Source organism: Pholis gunnellus (genome assembly GCF_910591455.1).
Source record: "Pholis gunnellus genome assembly, chromosome: 17".
In the NCBI taxonomy this organism is placed as follows: domain Eukaryota; kingdom Metazoa; phylum Chordata; class Actinopteri; order Perciformes; family Pholidae; genus Pholis; species Pholis gunnellus.
In genome coordinates, this window is record NC_136544.1 from 11,497,085 (window position 1) to 11,519,166 (window position 22,082).

Sequence of the window (22,082 nt, forward strand, 5' to 3'; positions counted from 1 at the left end):
GATGTGGGAGTCGATGAAAGAGGCGGTCATCATAATAAGCCGAGATCTTAATAACAACAAATCCTGGAGGACTCTAAAAAGCAGCCAGAGGTTATTAAAGTCATCCATCATGTCTGTTGGGCGAGTAGTCACTCAGTCACCATCCGCTCCTCCTCTCCCCCATTGATGATCACTCCTCTGTTAAACATGAAACCAAGGCCGTGGCGACCAAACTTTCCTCTGCTTTCTCCTTCTCTGTTTCTCTCCCACACAGCTTTCCCCTCGTGTAGCACAAGTCCCTTTGTTTTCACACAAACAAAACCCAAGCACACTTTCAAAGGGGGCAGCCTCCTACTGTTCTACCAAAAGGGAAGGCCAAGCCCAAAGTGGCATCACGCTCGTCGGGGGAAGGCGGGGCTCGTCCAATATCAACACAACGTACCTGGCCTTGAGTGCACCTCAAAGCTTTTGGTGTGCTCATGGCCCTTATTTTACAGCTACAGTCAGTGTGCATTGATGAAAAAGAAAAGTGCCGCTCGGGACATGAAGAAAGGAATGCTGGAAGAGCTGGAAGGCCATGACAAGTTGATGAGCCATCAAGATCGACTGTGAACAACCTAAAAACATAGAGCGAAAAGGCTGAGATCACAGAGCTCGGGTATATGGAGTCATGGATATACGGACGAAATAGAAAAACAAACTCTCCAAAGAAAACAGTGAGTAATCCTTGGACAGAGTATTGTTTGGGCATGCACATGATTGTTGAAACACCTCAATGCCACAGTGAATGATGGTACTTGTCTATGCTGGACCAGTTACAAAGTGTCTGTGTGTGTGTGTGTGTGTGTGTATGGGGGGGGGGGGGGGGACGACGACACATGAGTAATCATGAAACCAGAAGGTTCTCATGAACACTATCCACAAAGATCAGCCTTTTCACGCACAGAGCCTTGATGGTTGGAGCTTTAATAGTGCACACAAAAGGAGGATCAAAATTCAAAATGTTTTTTAGAACGATTCTCTCGCACAAAATATGTCACAACAAGACTGATACTATGTTGGATTTGTAAGTGATGAGCTGGAACAAGTGAATTTACTCAAATACTGTGCTTGTTTAACTTACTGGCACTGTGAATATATATTTGAATAAATATTTTTGTATTTTGTGATATAAAATATTGCACATTTAAAGGAACACTCCGCTGATTTTATACATGAAGTTCAGTTTAGTCGGTTTAAGAACTCAGTTCAACGTATTTTTTTTTTTTTAGCTTGGACCATATTAGGGACTAAGAGACTGAAATTTGTATCCTTTTTATTAAAATCTGCCTCTTCTGATTCCCCCAGCGTTGTAGAGGTGCAATGACAAATAGCTGGAATACCACTATCAAGCAATAGTTTGACACTTGGAAAATACACAGAAGACCTTATTTACCTGTTAAATATATGGCTATAGTCAGCAGCCGGTTTGCTTAGCTTAGCTTAGCATAAAAACAGGGGAAAACGGCTAGCCTGTCTCTGTCCAACGAGGACAAAATCTGCCTACTAGAACGTCTAAATCTCTCACATCGACACTTTATATCATGTTTGTTTATTACGTATAAAAAAAACATTTAATAACTGTAACAACAGCATTTGTGCATTCATATTTTACCACTCAACCAGGACCATTCGTCACATAGAGCGCTGGGGGTGGAAGATTTCTCTGCTGATACTTAAGTACATCTTCTTTTATCACGTTGTATCTGCATTGTCACTGCAAATGTCATTTTTATGGCCGATTGGAGTCTGGAAACAATGCCGAGAACAAACCTAACACATTTATTTCACCAAGTGTGGTGTTCTTAACAGTACAGTATCACGTATTTGACTGTCTGCGTTCTATTCAATGATTTACTCCTCCCAAACTTCAGTGGAAACATAATATTTTACGTCCCTTTGAATGTCTTGTGTAGTGCAGCAGAGCGTAATGTCGACTTTCATTACCAGACAGGGAGTTTTTGAAAGAGTAAACCTTGGAGTTTACCCAGACAGGCTTTGTTGAAATTTGCTGTGTTCATTAACATAAAAAAAAAAAAAAAAAAAGAAGTCACTCACCGTCATTGTCACCACCCATAAAAAAGTGGAGCCCAAAGGACATTAAGTGGAGGATTTATGGCTGCCATTTATTTGAGTGGAGGGCTGCTAAACCTTATGAAGTCTCCCTTGGCGCTGTAAGGTTTTGCTTTCTCTGTCTCGCTCTGTTGGTTTTTTCCCTGTTGCTTCAGAGTGCCTACAATTTCCCTCTCTTTATTTTCATTGGCATTTAAAGAGCTCGGTGCTCTGTTGAATGTACTCATTCAATAGTGAGCTTTTTCAACACACACACACACAAACACATTAGAACACACATGTATGCACACACACAAAGAAAGCAGCCGTGAACATGCAGGGAGTAGACCCTGACTCTCCTGCTCAATGCCACAGGATGATGGAACCCAGCAAGTTTCAAACGTACACCAGGTCTGAAAGCATTTCTCCCTGTCTGTGCATGTCATTGTTGGGGGGACATTAATTGATTGGCTTGGTTTCTATTCCCTTTTGTGAAGTGGCTTTAGTCCTGGCTTTATGAAGGTTGCTGAAATCCATTCAGACCATTCTCTTTGCCTGTTGGAGCAGAGCACAGCATTGGAGCTGCCGCTGTCTCCACCTTTATTGGTGGAAATCGCCCCTGCACATTTTAATCTGCCATCTCATGGGGTCTCATAACACTTTATGGCTTTATATGTCTCATCAGGTTTTATATTCTGGTATCATACAAAAAAATTACTTTCCTTTTCTTTTCTTGTGTGTGTGTGTGTGTGTGTGTGTGTGTGTGTGTGTGTGTGTGTGTGTGTGTGTGTGTGTGTGTGTGTGTGTGTGTGTGTGTGTGTGTGTGTGTGTGTGTGTGTGTCGGTCGGTATGGAATAGAGCCATTCTTCAGGATCAAATTGACCACACATGAGATCAAAGCGTGTTTGTGCAGCAGCATTTTATGACCGGCTTTTTTTTTAATGCAAAAGTGTGACAAGATGCTGAGAGTCTATGTACACACTCCAAACTATGTTCCAGTAATTAAACGTTTAGCTGTTTTTCCTCCCATAAAACAGGCAACACAGACCTTAAGGCTATCAGGATTGGGGGGGGGGGGGGGTAATTGAGAGGTAGGTGTAAAAATCAAATCATCAAAAATAGTGGCATTACTCAATTTGTAAGCTGCAGCGTTCAGCTCCTGCTTTTTTCTTTTCAGCCACACAAACGCACACGCAATAACAGCTCATGCAGATGGTCCTATATCCACATCTGGCGACAGTTGTGAGCACATCTGTTCAGTCCTAGGTGGAAACAAAGAGGGCTGCCGCTGCTTTAATGCTGACCTTCTCTTAAATGTTTTCACTTGCTCGATATATTGTAGTACCATAGCGGCCTCCATCCAACAGCAGCGTTGTTCTCTTATGTTCCCCCTTCTCAGAATGGTAACACGCTCGCCCAAGGGGAACAAATGTCTGCCCAAATCACATCGTTTACACTCTCATACACACCGTCTCCCCTCCCTCTTTGTGTTCTTGCTCCTGAGCCTTCACGGACTTTCCTCCTTTGTTCTTTTACTTCTTTATTCGCTCTCTACTTTTCTGTCTCCCTCCTTCTTATGTCACATATTATCAAGGCAGCTGGTGAAGCGCCTTGAACTGCCTCGTTCTGCAGGACCACAGACCAGCTATAAGATTCGACATGTGTGTGTGTGTGTGTGTGTGTGTGTGTGTGTGTGTGGGAGACACACGCCGAGTCATCGTTTCAGTACAGCTGCAAGGGTTTGTGGTCGTTTTGTTGACCCCTTTTTGACGACATGTTGCCTTCCGAAACCCCCTCTGCATCTCTGTAAAACAGATATATCTCTGTGATCTTTATAGGGCCTAGGCAGGTGGCAAAATAAATTGAAAAAGATGCACAAAATTTGAAATACAGTCCAAGACGCATGGCCTGTCACTTACTTATTTAATTTCACTCTCCTGTTCTTCCTTCTGGAGATCCATGAGACCTATTTCCTTTCTCTTCCATCACCTTCTACTTCACTACATCTTACTTTTTACTTGCTCCATTTTGCAATCAATCTGCTGTTCATCTTGTCTAATGAGCTCATTAGAGTGTCTTAAGCAATGGTGATTGATAATAATGGCTTAGAAATGTCCCATTGATTCACTTCTATATCAGGCCTGTAAAGTAAAGGCTCTCTGCATTAAACTCATAGGTGAACTGAACTCTCTCTTGTCTATCGCCTAGTCCTTTGTTATCAACTCAACTGCCCTCCTTCTGCTCTAATTCATGATGACTGAAACTGTTTCTTTTTTGTGAACTCGTCTGCCTGGCGATAAACATTTCTGTAAGGTTTCCTCAGCAAAAGTGTGAACATGTATCAGGATATATCAACGACCCCTTTGCAGCATGCCTCCTTCAACAGTTATAAATAAATCCTGCGATATTTTACATGTTTACAGAGACTGGTGAGTGAAACCCAATGTTAACAGTAGACATCATATTATTCCAGCCAATCAAAACAAAGGAGACGTGTTCCAGTTGGTCAGTTTACTGGAAGTCTTTAATTTTTACGGCTGGGCTTCTTAACGGCCTTGACTGATGGAGCCATTTGACTTTAAAGCTGTAAGAGCTACTGTTTGTGAAGCAGGCAAGTTTTTGAGGCCACTGGTAATATGTCTGAGGATGCTTGTGTGTTAGCATTTGTGTGCGTTTGTGCATGTGAAAGAAGGAGAGAGATGGAAATAGAGAGAGAGAGAGAGAGAGAGAGATATGAGGGAAGGGGGTGCTAATGATAATTTGCGAGGGGGGGTGTGTGTGACAGAATTTGCACCCACATGAATAGCGCACAGTCAGCATGCAAGCTCAAATCACTTCAATAGTTTCACATCAACCAATTTAATGGCACAATCCAGGGCCAGTGAAGTTTTTATTCCAAATCCTGTCCATAACCTAATAGCCTTTGAAAGTCTGCCACTTCCCCCTGGCTGACAGGTTGTGCATTTGGATCTAATTGAATCCATTTACATCCTGCACAAATGGAAAGCACATGGAGGCCTACCACCTGGTTCTGATCAGCTACTGAGTTGGGAGAACCACGCTCTTCGGAGTACGCCTGATGCCAGCAGGGGATACACTACAGAGCTAAGTGAGAGGGAGAGGAGGAGGACTGAACACCTTTTGATATTACTCTTGGCTCTAATTTAATTCAGTTTGAGTTCAGTTACCTCCTCACATTTCCGTTTACTCGGATCTGTCTGGCAGACCGTGGTCTTTTTCCAGTTGTGTAACATTTTACCACAAGGGGGAGTCCAGCAATACCCACTCATGTGTAACTGTGTCTGCTAATGTGGCGCTGCCATCATTTATCTACTGTACAACAGAACAATTAGAGTTATAGCCTACAATACTTCAAGGTACAGTGGGACATCTGGGCCAGATTCTTTTCTGATTTAATATTAGATAGAATATGAATGCATACCACATGGTAGACGCACAAAAACCTCACAGGGGGTTAGCAAAATACCGTAACAACTAGCCTAATAAAATACTTTAGTGAATTAATTCCTTAATTAATGTTCCACATGCAGCCACAAAGGTGTGGGATATTCGTTTGAAGGCTGATTAGCAGCATTTGCTGGTGAATAAGATTTGACAATGAACACTTTTGATTTTTCAAAGCAACTGACAACTAATTCAAACTGCAGGTGTGTTGGTAAAAAAGAAGAAGAAGAAAAAAAAAAGCCTTTAATATATTTGATATTGTATTCAAACTGTTGCAGTGTATGACAAACACTGACAAACTGCACCGACTAAAATGAACAGTGGACAGTGACAACAATGTTCCTAATAATTAGAATGCAATCTAATATTATACAACACCAATGATTTAAACGAAGATCTAGTCGAACACTGCAGTCTCTTGTCCCAAGGAATAGTTTATTTTGGGAGGTGCTTATTTGCTTTTTTGAAAACAGTTAGATGAGAAGATCAATTGTCCATTGACCATTGTCATGTGATGTAAAGTAAATATTAGTCAGCAGCCGGGTAGTAATCTTAGGACAAAGACTAACTGTAAAACCACAACCTGTATTTTATTGCAAGAAAATGAATAAGCACTATTTTTTGTTTTTCATTTTTTTTAACACAGTATATGTTGTCTTTCTGATACAGTTGCCACATCATTACTGAAGTGTTCCTGTATGCTGATGGGTAATGGCATGAGCAAAGTTGTGTTTTTGAGGATTTATTAGAATATTCACCAGAACTCAGGCTTTGTATGTGGCCTACATTCAAGTGCGTCTGCAAATATAGTTAATGGGGGCAATGAGTAACATCATGACCTTCATCAGGTCCCCCCTCCTGGTCCATCCCAGCCCCACCTCTACAAACATCTGGTTTGACCATCTCCAACCCAAACCCCTGCCAGCCACCCCCGCCTGCACCTCATCAATCCTCAGTGTCATCATTGCCACACTGCTGGCTATCGCCAAAGTAAGCCATGACGCAAAGACGTGAAAATGATGGATGGACTTTTCCGGACAGGAAGCGCTATGGCTTAAGAGACACCCTACCCTCACTCCGATCCATTTTTCACTTTCTTTGCTCCGCCACGTCTCTCTGTTGTCTGTCCTTCTTGAGTCAATAGGAGACAAGCGATCATGTTCCACAAATATAGCCCTCCAAAATATTTGGTTACATTACAATTTTTTTGTAATAAGTCCTTAAGCAACACTGAGGAACTGAAGACACTTTGACCGGATAAAGGGGAAATTTAAATCATTGTTATATTTCACCCATCTGCGTCCCACTTTTTTCACCATCAAAAGCGGTATTCCTCTATGTTTACACAGTTCCATCTGCGACTACTTTAGTCCTCACATCCACAACGCAGAATTACGGGAACCTTGGGATGTCTGTACTGTCCATTGTTGTGTCTGCCTACCCATAACATGCCCATTCACTTCTGGACAACACAGTCCATTAACTATTATATGAGTTGCTGTAGTTTTTTGGTTGTTGATGTGAACAGAAGTCCCACTGTGTTCCACGAGAGACATAATCAATCTCAATTGCCACAGCCATCGGTTACAACTTATGCTCTGAGGCTTCGGTCCATGCACGCTGTAGAGTTTCTCATAATGGCTCATGAATGAGATATTCATCTTAAACTTTGGTCAGACAAAGGTTATCACCTTTATAGATTGTGGTAATTTTCTCTGTCATATCCTTTATGATTTTAATGTTACAGGGTGTGTTGGGGTGTGTGTGTTGAGGCTTTAGGCGCATGTTTTTGAACAGAGCCAGCACAGTCCTTCCATAGTCATCACTTGCATTTCGCCTTCATGAACTCTAGCTTCTAATATCAGACCAAAGAAACACTCCCTTGTTTCAATGTTCCTTAAGGGCAAAGTGGTAGATATTTAGGGGTTTAAGCCTCCTTTGTTTAGGGGGCTGAAGCTACTCCTTCCCTATGGCCCCCAAAACCATAGTATAGCAACAAAATCATTGAGCGCTAATACAATACCTTCATTGTCTTTATAACTGATTTAAGACAGGGAAAGAGTTTTGTTTCCATCAAAGAAGTGATGAATAACATATCTACTGAAGTTAAATACAAGTTTTCTTGAGAACATTTGTTTTCCAAGCCTTTCAGAAATAATTCTCCATGGAGTTGCACAGTTTGTCTGACATCAACTATTTCAAATAACACAAACTGCTCTCGTTAAACCTGCCAGACACAGCAGGACAGATGTGAATATTCAATAAAAGACCTAAAACTGCAGGTTAAACACTCCCTCAATGCAGAAGTTTTTGGTTCTCTTAATTCATTTCAGTTATCTTTAAGAGACATATAGAAACATATTCAAAGATTCTCTTTCATCTAATTTGATTAGTGGACCAGGATTACAGCCATCCCTCCCTCATTTACTATTACTGAGAAGAAAAACAATTAAGCTGTACATGTTAGCTATCAAGGAGACAAGGCATCCATGCATAAGCACACCAATGGATAAAACACACACTCACATAGACACATACACACACACAAGTCTCATTTAATCCTTTATGATGCGCCTGGAATTTGTAATGATTTTAATTAGGAAAGGTGCAATAGGAGTCTACTCCGTGGCAATGCTGACACTCCAGGGTGCCCGGAGCCAATTAAAAATATGTGCTGATCAAACAGCCGGCCCTCGCCATGCACGACTATCCCCGGAGCCTCTGCTTCATGCTGCAGAGGGACGGCCAAGCTCAGGGCCTCCTGCTCCCACCGAACAGGCTCCACTCGTGCACTCTCCTCCCTGAGATGTGGTTCAAGGCTCAGCTTCTCCCATTAGCTGCACGCTACGGTGGGCAACCAGCGGCCAAGCAGCCCCATAAGAGGAATCCATCAGTTGGAAATCAAATGTCTGTGAGAAAATGTCACACACCCATTTGATCCCCACAGAGATCCTTTTTTTTCTTTTGCACAAGGGAACTGGCTCTGCTCAATTCTCCCTCACACTCTGAGCGAGAACGCCACATTAAATTAGAGTTATATGACAATTTAGAGTGACAATTAAGCCTAGTATTAATTATACCGTTCCTTTTGTTTCGAGCAATCCCTGCGATGTTGCCAGACCCAGGGGTTCCCAAAATAGATACATTTAAATGAATCTGAGAGCGACTTATATTTTCCAAATGTTAATATTCTTGAGGAATCCTTCATCTCTGTCATATCCTCTCCCCTCCTCCCTCTGTGAAGTCCCTCCTCTCTCTATCATTAGGCATCTCTGTCCCAGGTGATTAATGATACTAATGAGCATGTGCAGCCATTCACTGTGCCACACATTATTCTATCCTCTGGCCTAGGCCATGTCTCATGTCTCACGTCCTCGTGAGGACGGAAGAACGTGGCTCCCTGGTCATATTCAGCCAAACAATGATATTAACTTATATCTTTGTGCAATATCTGTGTCAGAGGGGCAAGTGGCGTGCTGTCACACAGGCATATATGCAGAAACACGCTAACACTCATTTTGAAACAACAACAAAGATATTGCATTTCTGGGAAAAAAAAAATCACAATGAAAAAGAAAGGATGTAGAAAGAAACGATGTCCTTTACTGTATTTAGACTACACTTTCAGTTGGCTCTATATTTGTTACCAAAAAAATGTCAGTACCTATCTAGTGCTTTTATCAAATGTGACAACCTACTGTTTAGACTGACCTGTGGAGCCTATAGTGACACGGTGTATCTTTTTTTTTAACTTTTTGTCTCTTGCTTGTTCGGGTCCATCTGTTTGGCAAATCTGATATTAACATTCAAACTAGCCTAAAAGGTTTTAAAAAGTTGTGTTTTTTAAATGATTGAACAATCAGGGCATAATAAAACATGTTCAACCTGAAGGGTTACACTGAGGGGTTTCTGGAGCACATGTTGCTCATTGAACCGACTGTGTTCGCTCCGTTGCTTCTTTTCTTTACTTCAGCATTGTTGCAATTATCTGTAATTGTTCAACTTTTATCTTTGGCACATGTTGAAGGTTTGTCAGGTGGGCAGCAACAGCGATAACTGCATATTTAAAGATCCATAAAAAGGCCCTCATATCTTCAGGAGTCCTGTGAGCCGGGACAATGAAATACAGCGCATCACTTTTATGTCGGAACCACAATTGGGATGTGAAATTAATATGACAGAGGGGCCATCTGCTGTAGGGGGGCGCCATGGCAAGCTTGGAAACTGGTTTAGGCCTTGCAGAGGACATTTTTAATTGGGCGCTTCATATAAAAAGCATATACATGTCATATAAACTGATTCGTTGGTATGATCGCTGAGCTGGATTTATGACAGCAAGCAAAGAGACATAGGGAGATAGAGCTTTGAAGAAAATAAGCAGTGCATGGCAGACAGCTGTGCACTTCAGTTATTACTTTACAATCAATGCACCACATCACATAACTGTGAAGCTATATGCTCAAAAGCTGCTTGTTGTCAGATGACCTTTTAACATGCTCTGACTTCATGCGTGTTATTGTTGTTATTGTGTATAAGCCTCAACAAAGGCTTTTAACCAAGCCACACATTCTTAGTGTGGGCCGTAGCCTGCTGTGCTGCGAGGCCTGAATCAGTGAAACCCTATTGATCATTCATCGGTAACTGGTGGCCCCTGCTCTCGGCACCTTCTTGACTCAGTTTACAGAGAGGTGGATGATTGGAGGATGCTGCCATGGTTATACTCTGGGTTTCTCTTTTTTTAGTCTCAAACGTGTGGCTGTCAAGTGTTTCTACTCTGAGGTTATAGTCTAACATATCTAACAATCACTATAGTGACTGTTACATTTCTCTGGGTGGTCTCGACACAAAGGTTTGGTGGCAAACGTTGAAGTTTTAACATTGTTTGTTCAGAGTAAAACCAGTTTTGCAGCCCTTGCCTCTATGTTATCCCAACAGCTATAACACGGACATTTATTATTCTTTCGCAATAATCATCCAGTGTGATTTTCTTCATATCCAATAACATGACACTGTATAGCTATCATTTACAGTTAAGTGAATGTAAACGGTGATTCACACAGGTTTCAGTCCCCATACTTTCTTATTGTGAAATGTCATCATAGTCTGGTCTCCAACGTCTATTTGCTTGCAGAGGATTTTAGCAGTCTGTTAACAGTCAACTGCTGCATAACACAATCTCTCTCATGTCACTATAAGCAGGAAAAATACATAGCCTTACACCATTCCACTGCCAACAGAATTCCTGTGGTGTTTAGTATCTTAATTAATCTGCCCTAACAAGCATTTCGGGTGACGTCAGTTGCGTAACAGGAATGCAAAGGTATCAGTTGATGAAAAGAGGAAGAAAACCTGGGTCTTGGAGATACCAGACTTGTGTGTGTGGGACCCTGAACTGATCTACATGATCGCTGCCCAGTTCAGTCATGTGATGCTTATGCAATGCTCCACCAACCTGCAGCTGGGGGAGAAATCAATCCCACCACAAACCCTCTTTTATTCTCTCAAACAAGAGCTTTTTAGTGACTACAGCCATCTCTGTCACATGACCATGAGAGCATCATGCAAACCCCCCTCACCAGTGTCGCCCAGCACCCCTCACTGCAGATGTTGGATAACAACATGGCTGATGAGTTTAATAATGGAGGCGCAATTTTGCTCTTGTGTTGTTAAGCCTTCGACAGCTGTGTTAGACATCCACGATTCACAAGACTTGGTCAAGGAACATAATATCTTAATGTATGAGACAGTCTGAGGCAATGATCAATAGGGCTATTTGAACAGAGAGCCAACCAAAGCTGTTCATCTTATATTTATATTGTATATCATATTATCAGTCCATTGGTATTTGAATGCAACATCACAAAAATGCTCATTTACCCATCGCTTTATAAGACAAATAGTCCTATACAAATGGATTAGATTGGCATACATTCAGGTCTGTGACTGCCGGTGAATCAGTATAATTTGTAGATTGTTTGTATTAGTGTAGAATTGCACAAGCAGCCTCCAACTGGTGATGAACTTTGGAAATGTTGTCACTTCCATTGTGGGCCTGCGGGGTGGCAGGGGAAACAATCCTGGACTCCTGAGGCAATGAGGGGGTTAAAAAAGGATTTCAGGTTCCCTGGGTCGATGAATTTAAAGGTAAAGAAGGGCAAAGGTGCCAGAGGATTTCAGGTTGCAGGTTAGTGCACATGATTAAATCTTCCACTTATTTAGACAAAAACAATGCAAGCTTTGGAACCGAATCATCATCACTGCAGCAGAGGGTCTTTTACATTTTATTTTTTCATTATTTTTTCATGCGGACAAAGTATACCCTTTTATCATATATATATATATATATATATATATATATATATATATATATATATATATATATATTATAAATATAAATAATATATATATATATTATTTTATTTTATTTTTTTCTGGTGCTCCATTGTCCACCGTCTTCTAGGCACTTGTGCTTCTCATGGTGTCAAATATGTCTGTCAGACAAAGTCTTGATGTGAATTAACAAGACCTGGTTTATAAAGGACTGTATTTGACCTGTTTCTGAAATTGAAACTAGTTTGAGCTGCCACCATTAGCACGGTTTACATTTTGACGAGAATTATCTAAAAATAAATACAAATACTTGTATTGGTGTGGTGAATGAAGAGCGGAGTTTTCTCCTTGAAGTGAATAGAAATCCACATTGCAGTGCCAGCCTGCAGTAGCCTTCTGGTTATGCCATATGCCACAACAATTCAAGCAGTTCTTACGTAGCCCCACCACACACGCGCACACACACACACACACACACACACACACACACACACACACACACACACACACACACACACACACACACACACACACACACACACACACACACACGTCCATCTCCACCTCGATTATGCCAATTCATCCATAAACATACACATATTTCATATATTTATTTATTTATATTTTCAAGAATACTCTCGAAGTGCAAGCTGTTGCCAATTGTTAAGTAAATAAACCATAGTCCGTATGTGATTAATTTCAGCTTTATTGATATAACGACTGATAGCCAATCAGATCATGGGTGCACGTACTACTGCTCTCTCTCCCTCACACACACACACACACACACACACGCACACGCACACGCACACACACACTCTCACACACACAAACACATGGGTCAAAGGCTATTTGTTGTCAACCCCCTCCAAATTATTTCGGTTTCATGACTTGACTTGATCAAACTAAACGCATAAAATCCAGTCATGCATTCACTCATTTTAGATGATTCAATTAATTTTTAAATAGCAAGTTCTTGCAGGGAGATTTTTTGGCATTTATGTAGCTAAATAATGAATAAAGTCTACTTAACATGTAAGAGGCCCATACAACCTACTATCGAGATATTGGGTTTGTGGTAATTTTGGTTCAAACTTGCCTCATGAAAAATATGAATTTTCACTTAGTGAAAATATCGCTATCACTATTACTGCAAGATGTTCCAGGTGATCCACCATGCTTAGAGGGTGTTTTATGTGTGGAATAAAGCATATACAATCAGTTTGTCTATTCCTAATATCCAAGGGCCCTGTCTGCGGCTGTAGACGTGGGTGGGAGGCACACACTGTCAATCATCAACGCTTCATTGATCAAGGACAATCCTCGTCGTAAAATTGGTCTTTTTCTCAAGAAATCACTCACTCCGTATTAATTATCACTGTGTGTGTGTGTGTGTGTGTGTGTGTGTGTGAGAGAGAGAGTGCGCGAGAGTGCGCGCGCGCGCGTGTGTGTGTGTGTGTGTGTGTGTGTGTGTGTGTGTGTGTGTGTGTGTGTGTGTGTGTGTGTGTGTGTGTGTGTGTGTGTGTGTGGGGGGGGGGGGGGGGGGGAGACTGCAACGTATTACCAGAGTCAGGCATTACCGCGCGTGCTTGTGCGCGTGTAGCTAACCTTTGACTAGTTCACATTGCATGCACTCACTCGAGAGGAGCCCACGATGAGATGAAATTCCAACACCTTTTGCTAAAATCCAAGCTCGTACTCGTGCAAAGCAGCCAACCCTTTGTGCAATATCATACAGCAGTGCAGTGCAAAGTGAGACAATTGTCAGCTGTGGCAAATGGCAATATGGTCACACTGAGTGGACGCAAAGAAATCCATTAAATTCAGCTCTACGTTAATGTGTGCAAGTGAAGATAATTCCACAAATATGTCCTATTTCTACTTTTTTGATGGGGGTCTTAGGTGAAAATATACATTATTAACATAGAGCGAGTTTGAGGTTTCATCTGCCCAAAAAACATAAATAAAATTATAAAAATACAAAATACATTGTATTTCTGTCAGGCCATCTAAAGAGTTTGAAAATAAAATATTTTACAAAAAAATCTACAAAATCTTATGTGGGTCAGGGGTCACTAACACACACGAAAATGTGGTAATAAATTAACATACATATTTTTTTTGTGCTCGTGAGTATTAATAGCCTCTTTGTATCATTTATGTCCCTGTGATCTGACAGTTAAATTAAACATTTGCCCAATATTTTTTTTGCAGTGTAAACAACGATACACTTGTGTTAGTTTAAATGCACAGTTGAAAAATCTGATTATAAAAGAAAAACAAGATGAAAAGCAAATGAGGACAATTATCTTCTTTATTATTATTAAAAAGCAAACGTAACATTTTAGGTTAGTGTATAAACGATCAGACATAGGCAGCTAAAATCACCCCAAAAATCAGGGAGCCTCCCAGAAGTAGCCTATTTTCAGAAAAAAAACATGAAAGAATAAAATGCAGATAAATGGCTACCTGGTAGGCTACAAATCAATGTAAAAATATTTTGGTTGCAACACATTTGTGATCGTCTCTACATCGTCTTCATATCCGCTATCTCCTGGATCCATGCAATAATGAATGATCTGAATTCACCGACTAAAGACAGACCACAACTATTGCAAACAGCATGCGATGTGTCCACCCGATTAACTCAAAGTCAAATTTGATTTCAAACAAATTACTTTTTGTAACCGCACTAACCCCACGACGACAAACCTCATGCAGCCACACTTTAAAATGGTGAAAGACTCCATGCAGATTTGCTCCATTAAAGCGGACTTCGGCAGGGCGATCCACAACCGAGCTCTTTTTCTTTCTCTCTCTCTCTTTCTCTCTCTCTCTCTCTCTCTCTCTCTCTCTCTCTCTCTCTCTCTCTCCACTCGCTCTCACGTGCCTGCATTTGTTTCGAGGCTCGTTTCACTTGTGTTCATAACTTTTCAAAAATGATTAGGCATCGCTGGTCCACGTTTATCCGAAAACTAACCTCGATTATTCTAAATATCCAACACATAATTTCCCTCTCTCTGCAGTAGCCTATTCCCTTTGATTCACGCTTGACTCATATGGCTTCAGGGCCAATGGGGGTCCGCCTTTGGGGTGCCTTGAAACCACCTCTTCTTATCCCCTTTCATCATCTAACCCGGGACGCCTTGAAACCGCAGGGCCAGTTATTGCCTTTTTTTTAGCAGACAGCCCAATGCGGACTGGCCAACAGCCAATCAGAGTCTTGTTTACACTCTGTGACTGACAATGCTCTGGCGCCGAGCCAGCCAATCAGAAGCTTGCATACAAGGAGGGATTCATTTGTAAACATTTAGCATCTTGTAATAACCGAAGTCCATAGTAATAACAGGAAAGAAATATTGGAATTACTGTCTTGTGTGCATGATTCAGTGTTGAGTTTGGCTACGAAACGTATCAAAAATCCTCCAGTGGCTCTAAAGAAGGAAAAATATAGACAGTGAATGTTTGATGTTCATAAATGCCCTGAATTGTTAGCAAAATGTTTTTTTTGTTTTTGTTTAGTTTTATCCAAAGAGGGGGTTTTCAGTGACAACTGAAAAACACACAGCAACAGACTAATGTTGCAAAATATCACGTATTCAGCTTTTTAATATCACTAAATGAATTCATATTTTGTATTGTGCGCACTTTGTCTATTTAGGATGTGCTGAAATCTCCAAGTAATATAGGCGTATTTAAGAGATGTAAAACATGTTTTAGTTAAATTAGGGTCTTCTTGAAAACACACCTCTAAAGGCCTATTCGGTTTTACATTATTATGATAATTTTTATAGACTGTACTTTTTTTTTTTAGATCAGGCTTAATGCTCTTTGTATATGTTATACAGGCAGCGTAATGCAAATCTCTTTAATTCAAATACATTCGGAGCGTTATCCAATTGAATTGGAATTCTGACAATTTCATATGTATTTATATTTTTTTATATTATCACTAGCTGTAGCTCCCCTGTTCATTTGAGGCTGTGCTCATGCTGCACTGAGCTCTTTTGTACGTGATTTAAGCCATCCCGTGCTTTAAATCTGGCGCTTCTCTCTCTGTTTAGCATTGCCAGTCACCACACCATTGGCCTGCGCTGCCGGCCAATCAGAACCTTCCGTATCTCCGGGCGGGCGGCACGAGCTAATTAACATGCAGGTATCCGACCAATGGGAGGCGTGTTTACCCTGCCCCGAGACGCGAGGTACGCAGTTGCACCGGGAGAGAAACCGCTGCTCGGAGATCCGAGAAACGATCCAGCCAGGCCGGAAGCCCTAGTCCCACTGCTTCCATAGACTGAACCAGCAGGCTACTGCACAGCCTCAGATGGGAATATTGTAGGATTTCACTCTAGCCACATGGTTCATTTCAGATTTTGATTTTAAATGGGCGTCGCACTTGGCCTTGCTCCTTCCCACCCTGTATTTTGTGATCATATAATTTATTGTTATGCAAGGATTTAACACACCCGTAAGTAGTCATTTTATATTTTTTTTAAATGAATAAAATATTTTACGGCCTGTGTCTTCGTTGTGAGATGACAGAGGCTGTATTCTAGTCCAAAATGCTTTATGTGACATGCTGCTCATTATTCACAGTGCAGTGCTATAATTTATTTAAAAAAAATAACATAACAGGATGTGTGTGGTGTATCCTACGTGGAATTAATCGATGATTTAATGCATTGGGCTGACAAAAATAAATAAATTGCCTTAAAATGTTATTATGTATTATTGCTACTGATATGGCTTCTAATATTATTATTATTATTAATACTGTTAATAGTTTAATTATAATTTGGAGCTGGGAGAATTTTTGTAATTAGATTAACTATGTAATTATTGATCGACGACTTATTCGCATGTTGTTTTATTTTTAATTATCCTAGAAACGTAAAGGCTCTTTTTGCAATTGGCCAATATTTAACAGTAGATTAAATATATTGTTTAAAAAAAAAAAGTAGGCTATAGCCCTTATTTTTGTTAACCAGTCGGTGGTGTGCCGAGTGCGGGTCTTAAGTCCGGTTGTAGTAACCTCTAAACGGATATGTAGCATAGAGAGACCGGGAGGTGTGTTTCTACCCGGCCGACTGAGGTGCACTCCATGCCTGCCTGCTCTGCCGCGGAGCGCCGCCTGTCTCCCACAGCGATCCGACCTATACAGCGTAATTTGATTTATTATCTGCGTTTCTTCTTTCGATTGGACTCCGTAAATGCAATTGACAGCTGCTTAATTAATTGCATTAGGGGCGTCGATCATTTGAACGGTTTGAAAAAAAAAAACAATTCTAGCGTAATATTGGTGGTGAGGGGGGAATCCGCACATCGGACGCTGGAATGAAAGGAAACAGCCGCGTGTGTTTACTGTAATTAAATTCATACGAATGTACATTCCGAACATTTTTACAAAGTAGCAGTGTCTTCACGGTGTCGGTGATGTAGAATAATTTTACTCCGAGGCTGTGAGTGGACATACAGAGTGAGCTGAACGCAACAGCATGGCGAGGGGGAAGGTAATGGCTGACTGCAAGGCACTTTCTCAGTATGGAGACAAAGGCAGTCCTGCTGACGGGCGGCCATTCACCTTGGATCCCTACACAGCCCTCAAAACTGAAGCCTCTGCTATGATGTGTGCAACGGAAACGCTTCTTACACGTTTACAAGTTAAAGAACCCCACATGCAAGCACACACATTAACGCAGGAAGCCTGAATGGATGAGATTTTAGTCCCAGGGACCTTCGTATGGAAGGATTGTATTGTTGTTGATGTGGCACTGAATTGAGGGCTCGGCTGTAACTGGCTACATGGGGAGATAATAGTGCTGAGAGTGAAATAGCACATAATATGCCACTCTTACACATTGTAGAATTTTGATATTTTGTTGTAATTTAATTTAGGGTACTATTATGCTTTTATTTTGCTGGGTAGGCTACTCCCTTCAACGCCTTGAGAAACCTTGAATGAACCCCACATTTAGATTATTTAATGTAAAACTACACATATAGCCTACTGTATTGGGAAAATTCAGTCCTGTAAGATTTATTTATTTATTTTCTAATTTGGACCTATAAAATTAAGCTGCCTTCTGTTTGCCTGCTTTGTTTTTAATTACTCACAGCCATCACTGAGGCACATGAAATGAACTGTCACGTTTAGATGATTGTTGTAAAGACAAACACGTATCTTTTAAAAGTAAAATTAAATTTCCATTTATTCGAATGTCCCCCCCCCCCCCCTCCCCATTTCTACTACATAATGTTATTTTTGTGGCATGGCAGAGGATGTAGGCTATAATGTATTTACAACTCCATTTGATTACCTGACCTGAAATAGGTCAAGGCAGATGAAGACAGTGAGAGTGCAGTTATTCACACGCACACACACATACACACACTCACACAAACGAGTGCGCGTAAACGCACACACACACACGCACACAAACACCGAGAGAGAGAGTCGATGTCTTTCAGGAGCTGATGCATCTCTGTTATAGAGCGGTATTTAATTATATTCTTATTTTAAATATCATGCCTCTTTCTTCATGATTTGTTTCTAAACTTTATAAACTGACAGTACAGGTTCCTTATTGTGCTAATTGGTCGATGCATGATATATGTTGCCAGTTTTATGATAAACTTGGTTATTTTGTAGTTTGCAGATGGTGCAAAATATAATCTAATTGGTGGATTTATGACACTTTTTAAAAATCTAAGATCACTGTAGTGTAAAACTGGAAAATGGTGTGAGGTGTAATGAGAGCTGCAGGTTATGGAGGCAGAAAAACGCCTGTATCAATCCGAGACAATAGGACGAGCAGGAGAAGGCAGCCTGCGTTGTTCACCTTGAGATGAAGGCTTCCATCATTTTAACACCCCCAAAACAGGACAACACATTTCCTCCTCTAACATAGCTATGAGGCGTTTGTAGAGTGTTGCATTAATCACGATTTCATAAAAAAAAAATATATATATTGCATGTTAATAAGCTTTCCACGGTTTTGGGAGAGAGTGACAGCTGGCAACTGCTGACGTGGTAGTCGAATGAATTGTTTGAATACAAAATTGTAGGGTATGAGCATTGTTGAAAATAATACATATACAGCTGAAATGTGTCAGTCTGCTAGTTGTGCCTGTGTCTGTGGAATATGAAGTGCTCCTCTCCATATGATGCATATTAGGCCTATAGGCTGTCCCAGCCAGGCTGATCAATAGAGCTGAATGTGAGCCAGGCTCAGTGGGCTTTTGGACGCCTCGCTGGTCGTTTCCATCTGCGGTGACTTGTTTTGCACCATCAATTTGAGGTAGAAATGGGTGATTTCAGCTATATGCAAGAGAAGCCTTGATATGACAGAAAGGTATTACAGCTAAATTCATTGGAGCGGTACTAATGATTTGTTTTCTCTCACATTTTTCACTGCACTGTCAGTCTTTTTTTGCATCGCGTCTTTCTTTACCGGGCTTCCCATTTTTCCTCGATAATGAAAATTGCTTTGGATTTCTCCTTTGACAGAAACGATGATCGGGGGCTACGTTTTTGGCTGGGGAAGCCTGCGATCGACTGAATGCAACACATAGATCTGAAGGAAAGGATTATTATATGGGTTGCATTTGATTTTCCTGACCTGCCCTATCCGGATTTCGGATTACTCGACATTCTTCGGAATGGAAGGACGGGATTTCGCTGCCCCGGCGCACCTCCTATCAGAGCGGGGCACTCTGGTGCACCGAGCCGCCTCTCGGATCGCTCCCTCGGGCCACGGCTCTGTACAGCACGGCGGTCACTTCGCGCCGGGGAAATACTACCCCTCGCACATACCGATGGCTCCCCACTCAGGTTAGTCAAAGAGGTTTTTGTCTAATAAGAATGTAGCGACTAAAATATTTGTCTTCATCAATATTTATCTACCTTAAAGCTGGCTGTTGTTTCAAATGCTCTTTTCCTAATGTTGCGCTCTAACGCATGTGCATTTATTAATGTGAGTGATGGCTATGGCCTGTGTGTGTGTGGTGTAGCAAAGCAGATTATTTTTTGCACAAAAGAGAAGAATAGATCGTGGCTTTCTGGTTAAAACGGCTGATCAGGTGTGGCTGTTGACAGAGTTTCCCTATTCAAATATCAGCTAATAAATCAGGTGGAATTTGATTAAGGCTGTATCAGGAATTTTGATTAAGCTGAATCAACATTTATAGCTTAAATATATAAAAGGTAAGAAAGACGTCTTAGTTAAACAAATAGCCATTTGATAGGTAAATGCCACGGTATTTAAAAATGGCATTTAAGATCTGTTTTAGTTTGCACGTAGGAAGTTGGACGGAGCACACTGGCACTGGTTTCCCACTGGCTCTGGGGCTGAATCTGAAATGAGATTTTGTCACTTCACGTTAAATTGATAAGTGTCACACCAGTGCAATCGCTCAAACCAAAAAAAAAAAACAGGGCCATACCTAGAGCCATATAGCATGAAAAAGCTGGCTGAACAGGTCTGAATGGGTTTACAGTGTATGGTGGTTGTAGGAAGAAGAGCCATAGTAGAAACCTTCTATATTGGGCTTCAAAGTGTCGAAGTGCAAATGTGTTCACAGTGCATGCATCAGGTTTAACAAGTGACTTAGATGTCCAATGTCCAAATGTGTACCTTTAAGAACATGAATAGGCTACACACATGTGGGTCCAGATAGAACAGCCGGAATTTATAATTCAGATCAAAGACAGCTGAACAGAATAATCTATAACAGCTGATATCTTTTTAAAGTGTGGGTGTGGACATATGTACAACAACCCTTCAAAACAAAAAAAACCTTGAAGCTTGCAAGGTTGCAGTTTTTTTTTAATTTATATTTTCTGAGGCGATATATGCGCCAGCTCATATTGGATTGAATGAAATATATAACAGTCTTCCTAATTTTGAAAAGACAAACAAATATTTATTTCACATGGTAATGGACTGATCACAACCTATTGTTGCTTTTTTATTTTCTCCACCAATGTAAAACAAAAGAGATTTAAATATGTCACAACAGTGGCGTGTTGATTGCATCAAACACTTCACTTCTGAAACCATTTGCCTTGACACAAATGCTAACGTGGCTTCTCAGAAACAGGTTTATGATGCGGTGGCTGAGGAATCTTGGGTCACTGGAAAGCAAGGAATATTTAGCCCTTTAAAATTATTATATGGAACGTGTATCAGCTGAAATGATATGGGCTCAGTGTAGGTGGTTGCTGTAGGCGGTTGAATACAGCATCAAAGTCACCACTGACAATTTCTTTTTTTGTATTCTGCGTTCCATTTTATTTGTTTATTTGTTTTTTAATATCTAATTGGACTCTTCTACTGTATAGAGGCAGACTTGTGGTAGGCCAACCAAATATATATTTTTTTCAAATTCATTGTGTTTTATAAAGATTCTGAATTCAATTGCAAAAAAAAATCATGCTAAACATGAGCTTTAATTAGTCATTCAGGAGAATTCATGGGCACTGTTCACCATTCATCTCTCACCATTCATGCTTGCTTTTGGCAGTACACACACACACACACACACACAGACACACACACACACACACACACTCTGCCTGCATCTGTATGTTTATTTTTTTCTTTTGAATGTTTTGAGAGCATGAAGAGCAATGCCGGCTACAGGGTACAGGTGCTCCCAGATTGGGTGTTTCTGTTGTATTATTGTGGCGCACCAACACGAACACCGACCCTCCAAATGTCATCACTGTTCAATGAGCAGCAAAGGTGGTTTATTGTTCGCCCCAGCCTCGTCAGTAACAGATGGGCGTGACTGGAGAGAAGTCTATCTAATTTCCTCAAGATCTGGAAAATGACTTCATTCTTTATATTTCAGGTACTTTATTGAATTAACATGGAGAATCATTTAAATTCACATTATATCTTAGTCCCCTCTAGGCGCTGTTAGAATTATTTTGTGATTGTGCTCCGCTGATGTACCATCTTTGATTTATTATCTTAATAATATTTGAAAATGTCAAGCATATCATAACGCAAATAGATGGATGAGACATGAAGTATAATTCACAAGTATTCATGACATATATTTTAAGATGGTAATTCATCAAAACAGCAAATTTGACATGAGGGGGAATTTTTTTTTTTTGTACATTTTTTTCATTCCTTAAATCTAGATTTGATATAGTAAAAAAAAAAAAAAAGTAAATCAATCAAAGAATCTAAAAAAATATTTGTTTGCAA

At 40.6% G+C, this 22,082-nt stretch overlaps 1 protein-coding gene across 1 annotated transcript in view; it reads left to right on the forward strand.

Annotated features, from left to right (window-relative positions):
• Window positions 1–19,524: 19,524 nt before the first annotated feature.
• The window catches only part of bahcc1a (BAH domain and coiled-coil containing 1a), a gene marked incomplete at its 5' end in the record, with an annotated part of 57,775 nt that continues 55,217 nt past the window's right edge, over window positions 19,525–22,082 (forward strand). Inside the window, one exon of the mRNA XM_079178247.1 lies at window positions 19,525–19,700. Within this exon, the coding sequence (XP_079034373.1) occupies window positions 19,525–19,700 (176 nt within the window). The remainder of the gene's footprint in view (window positions 19,701–22,082) is intronic.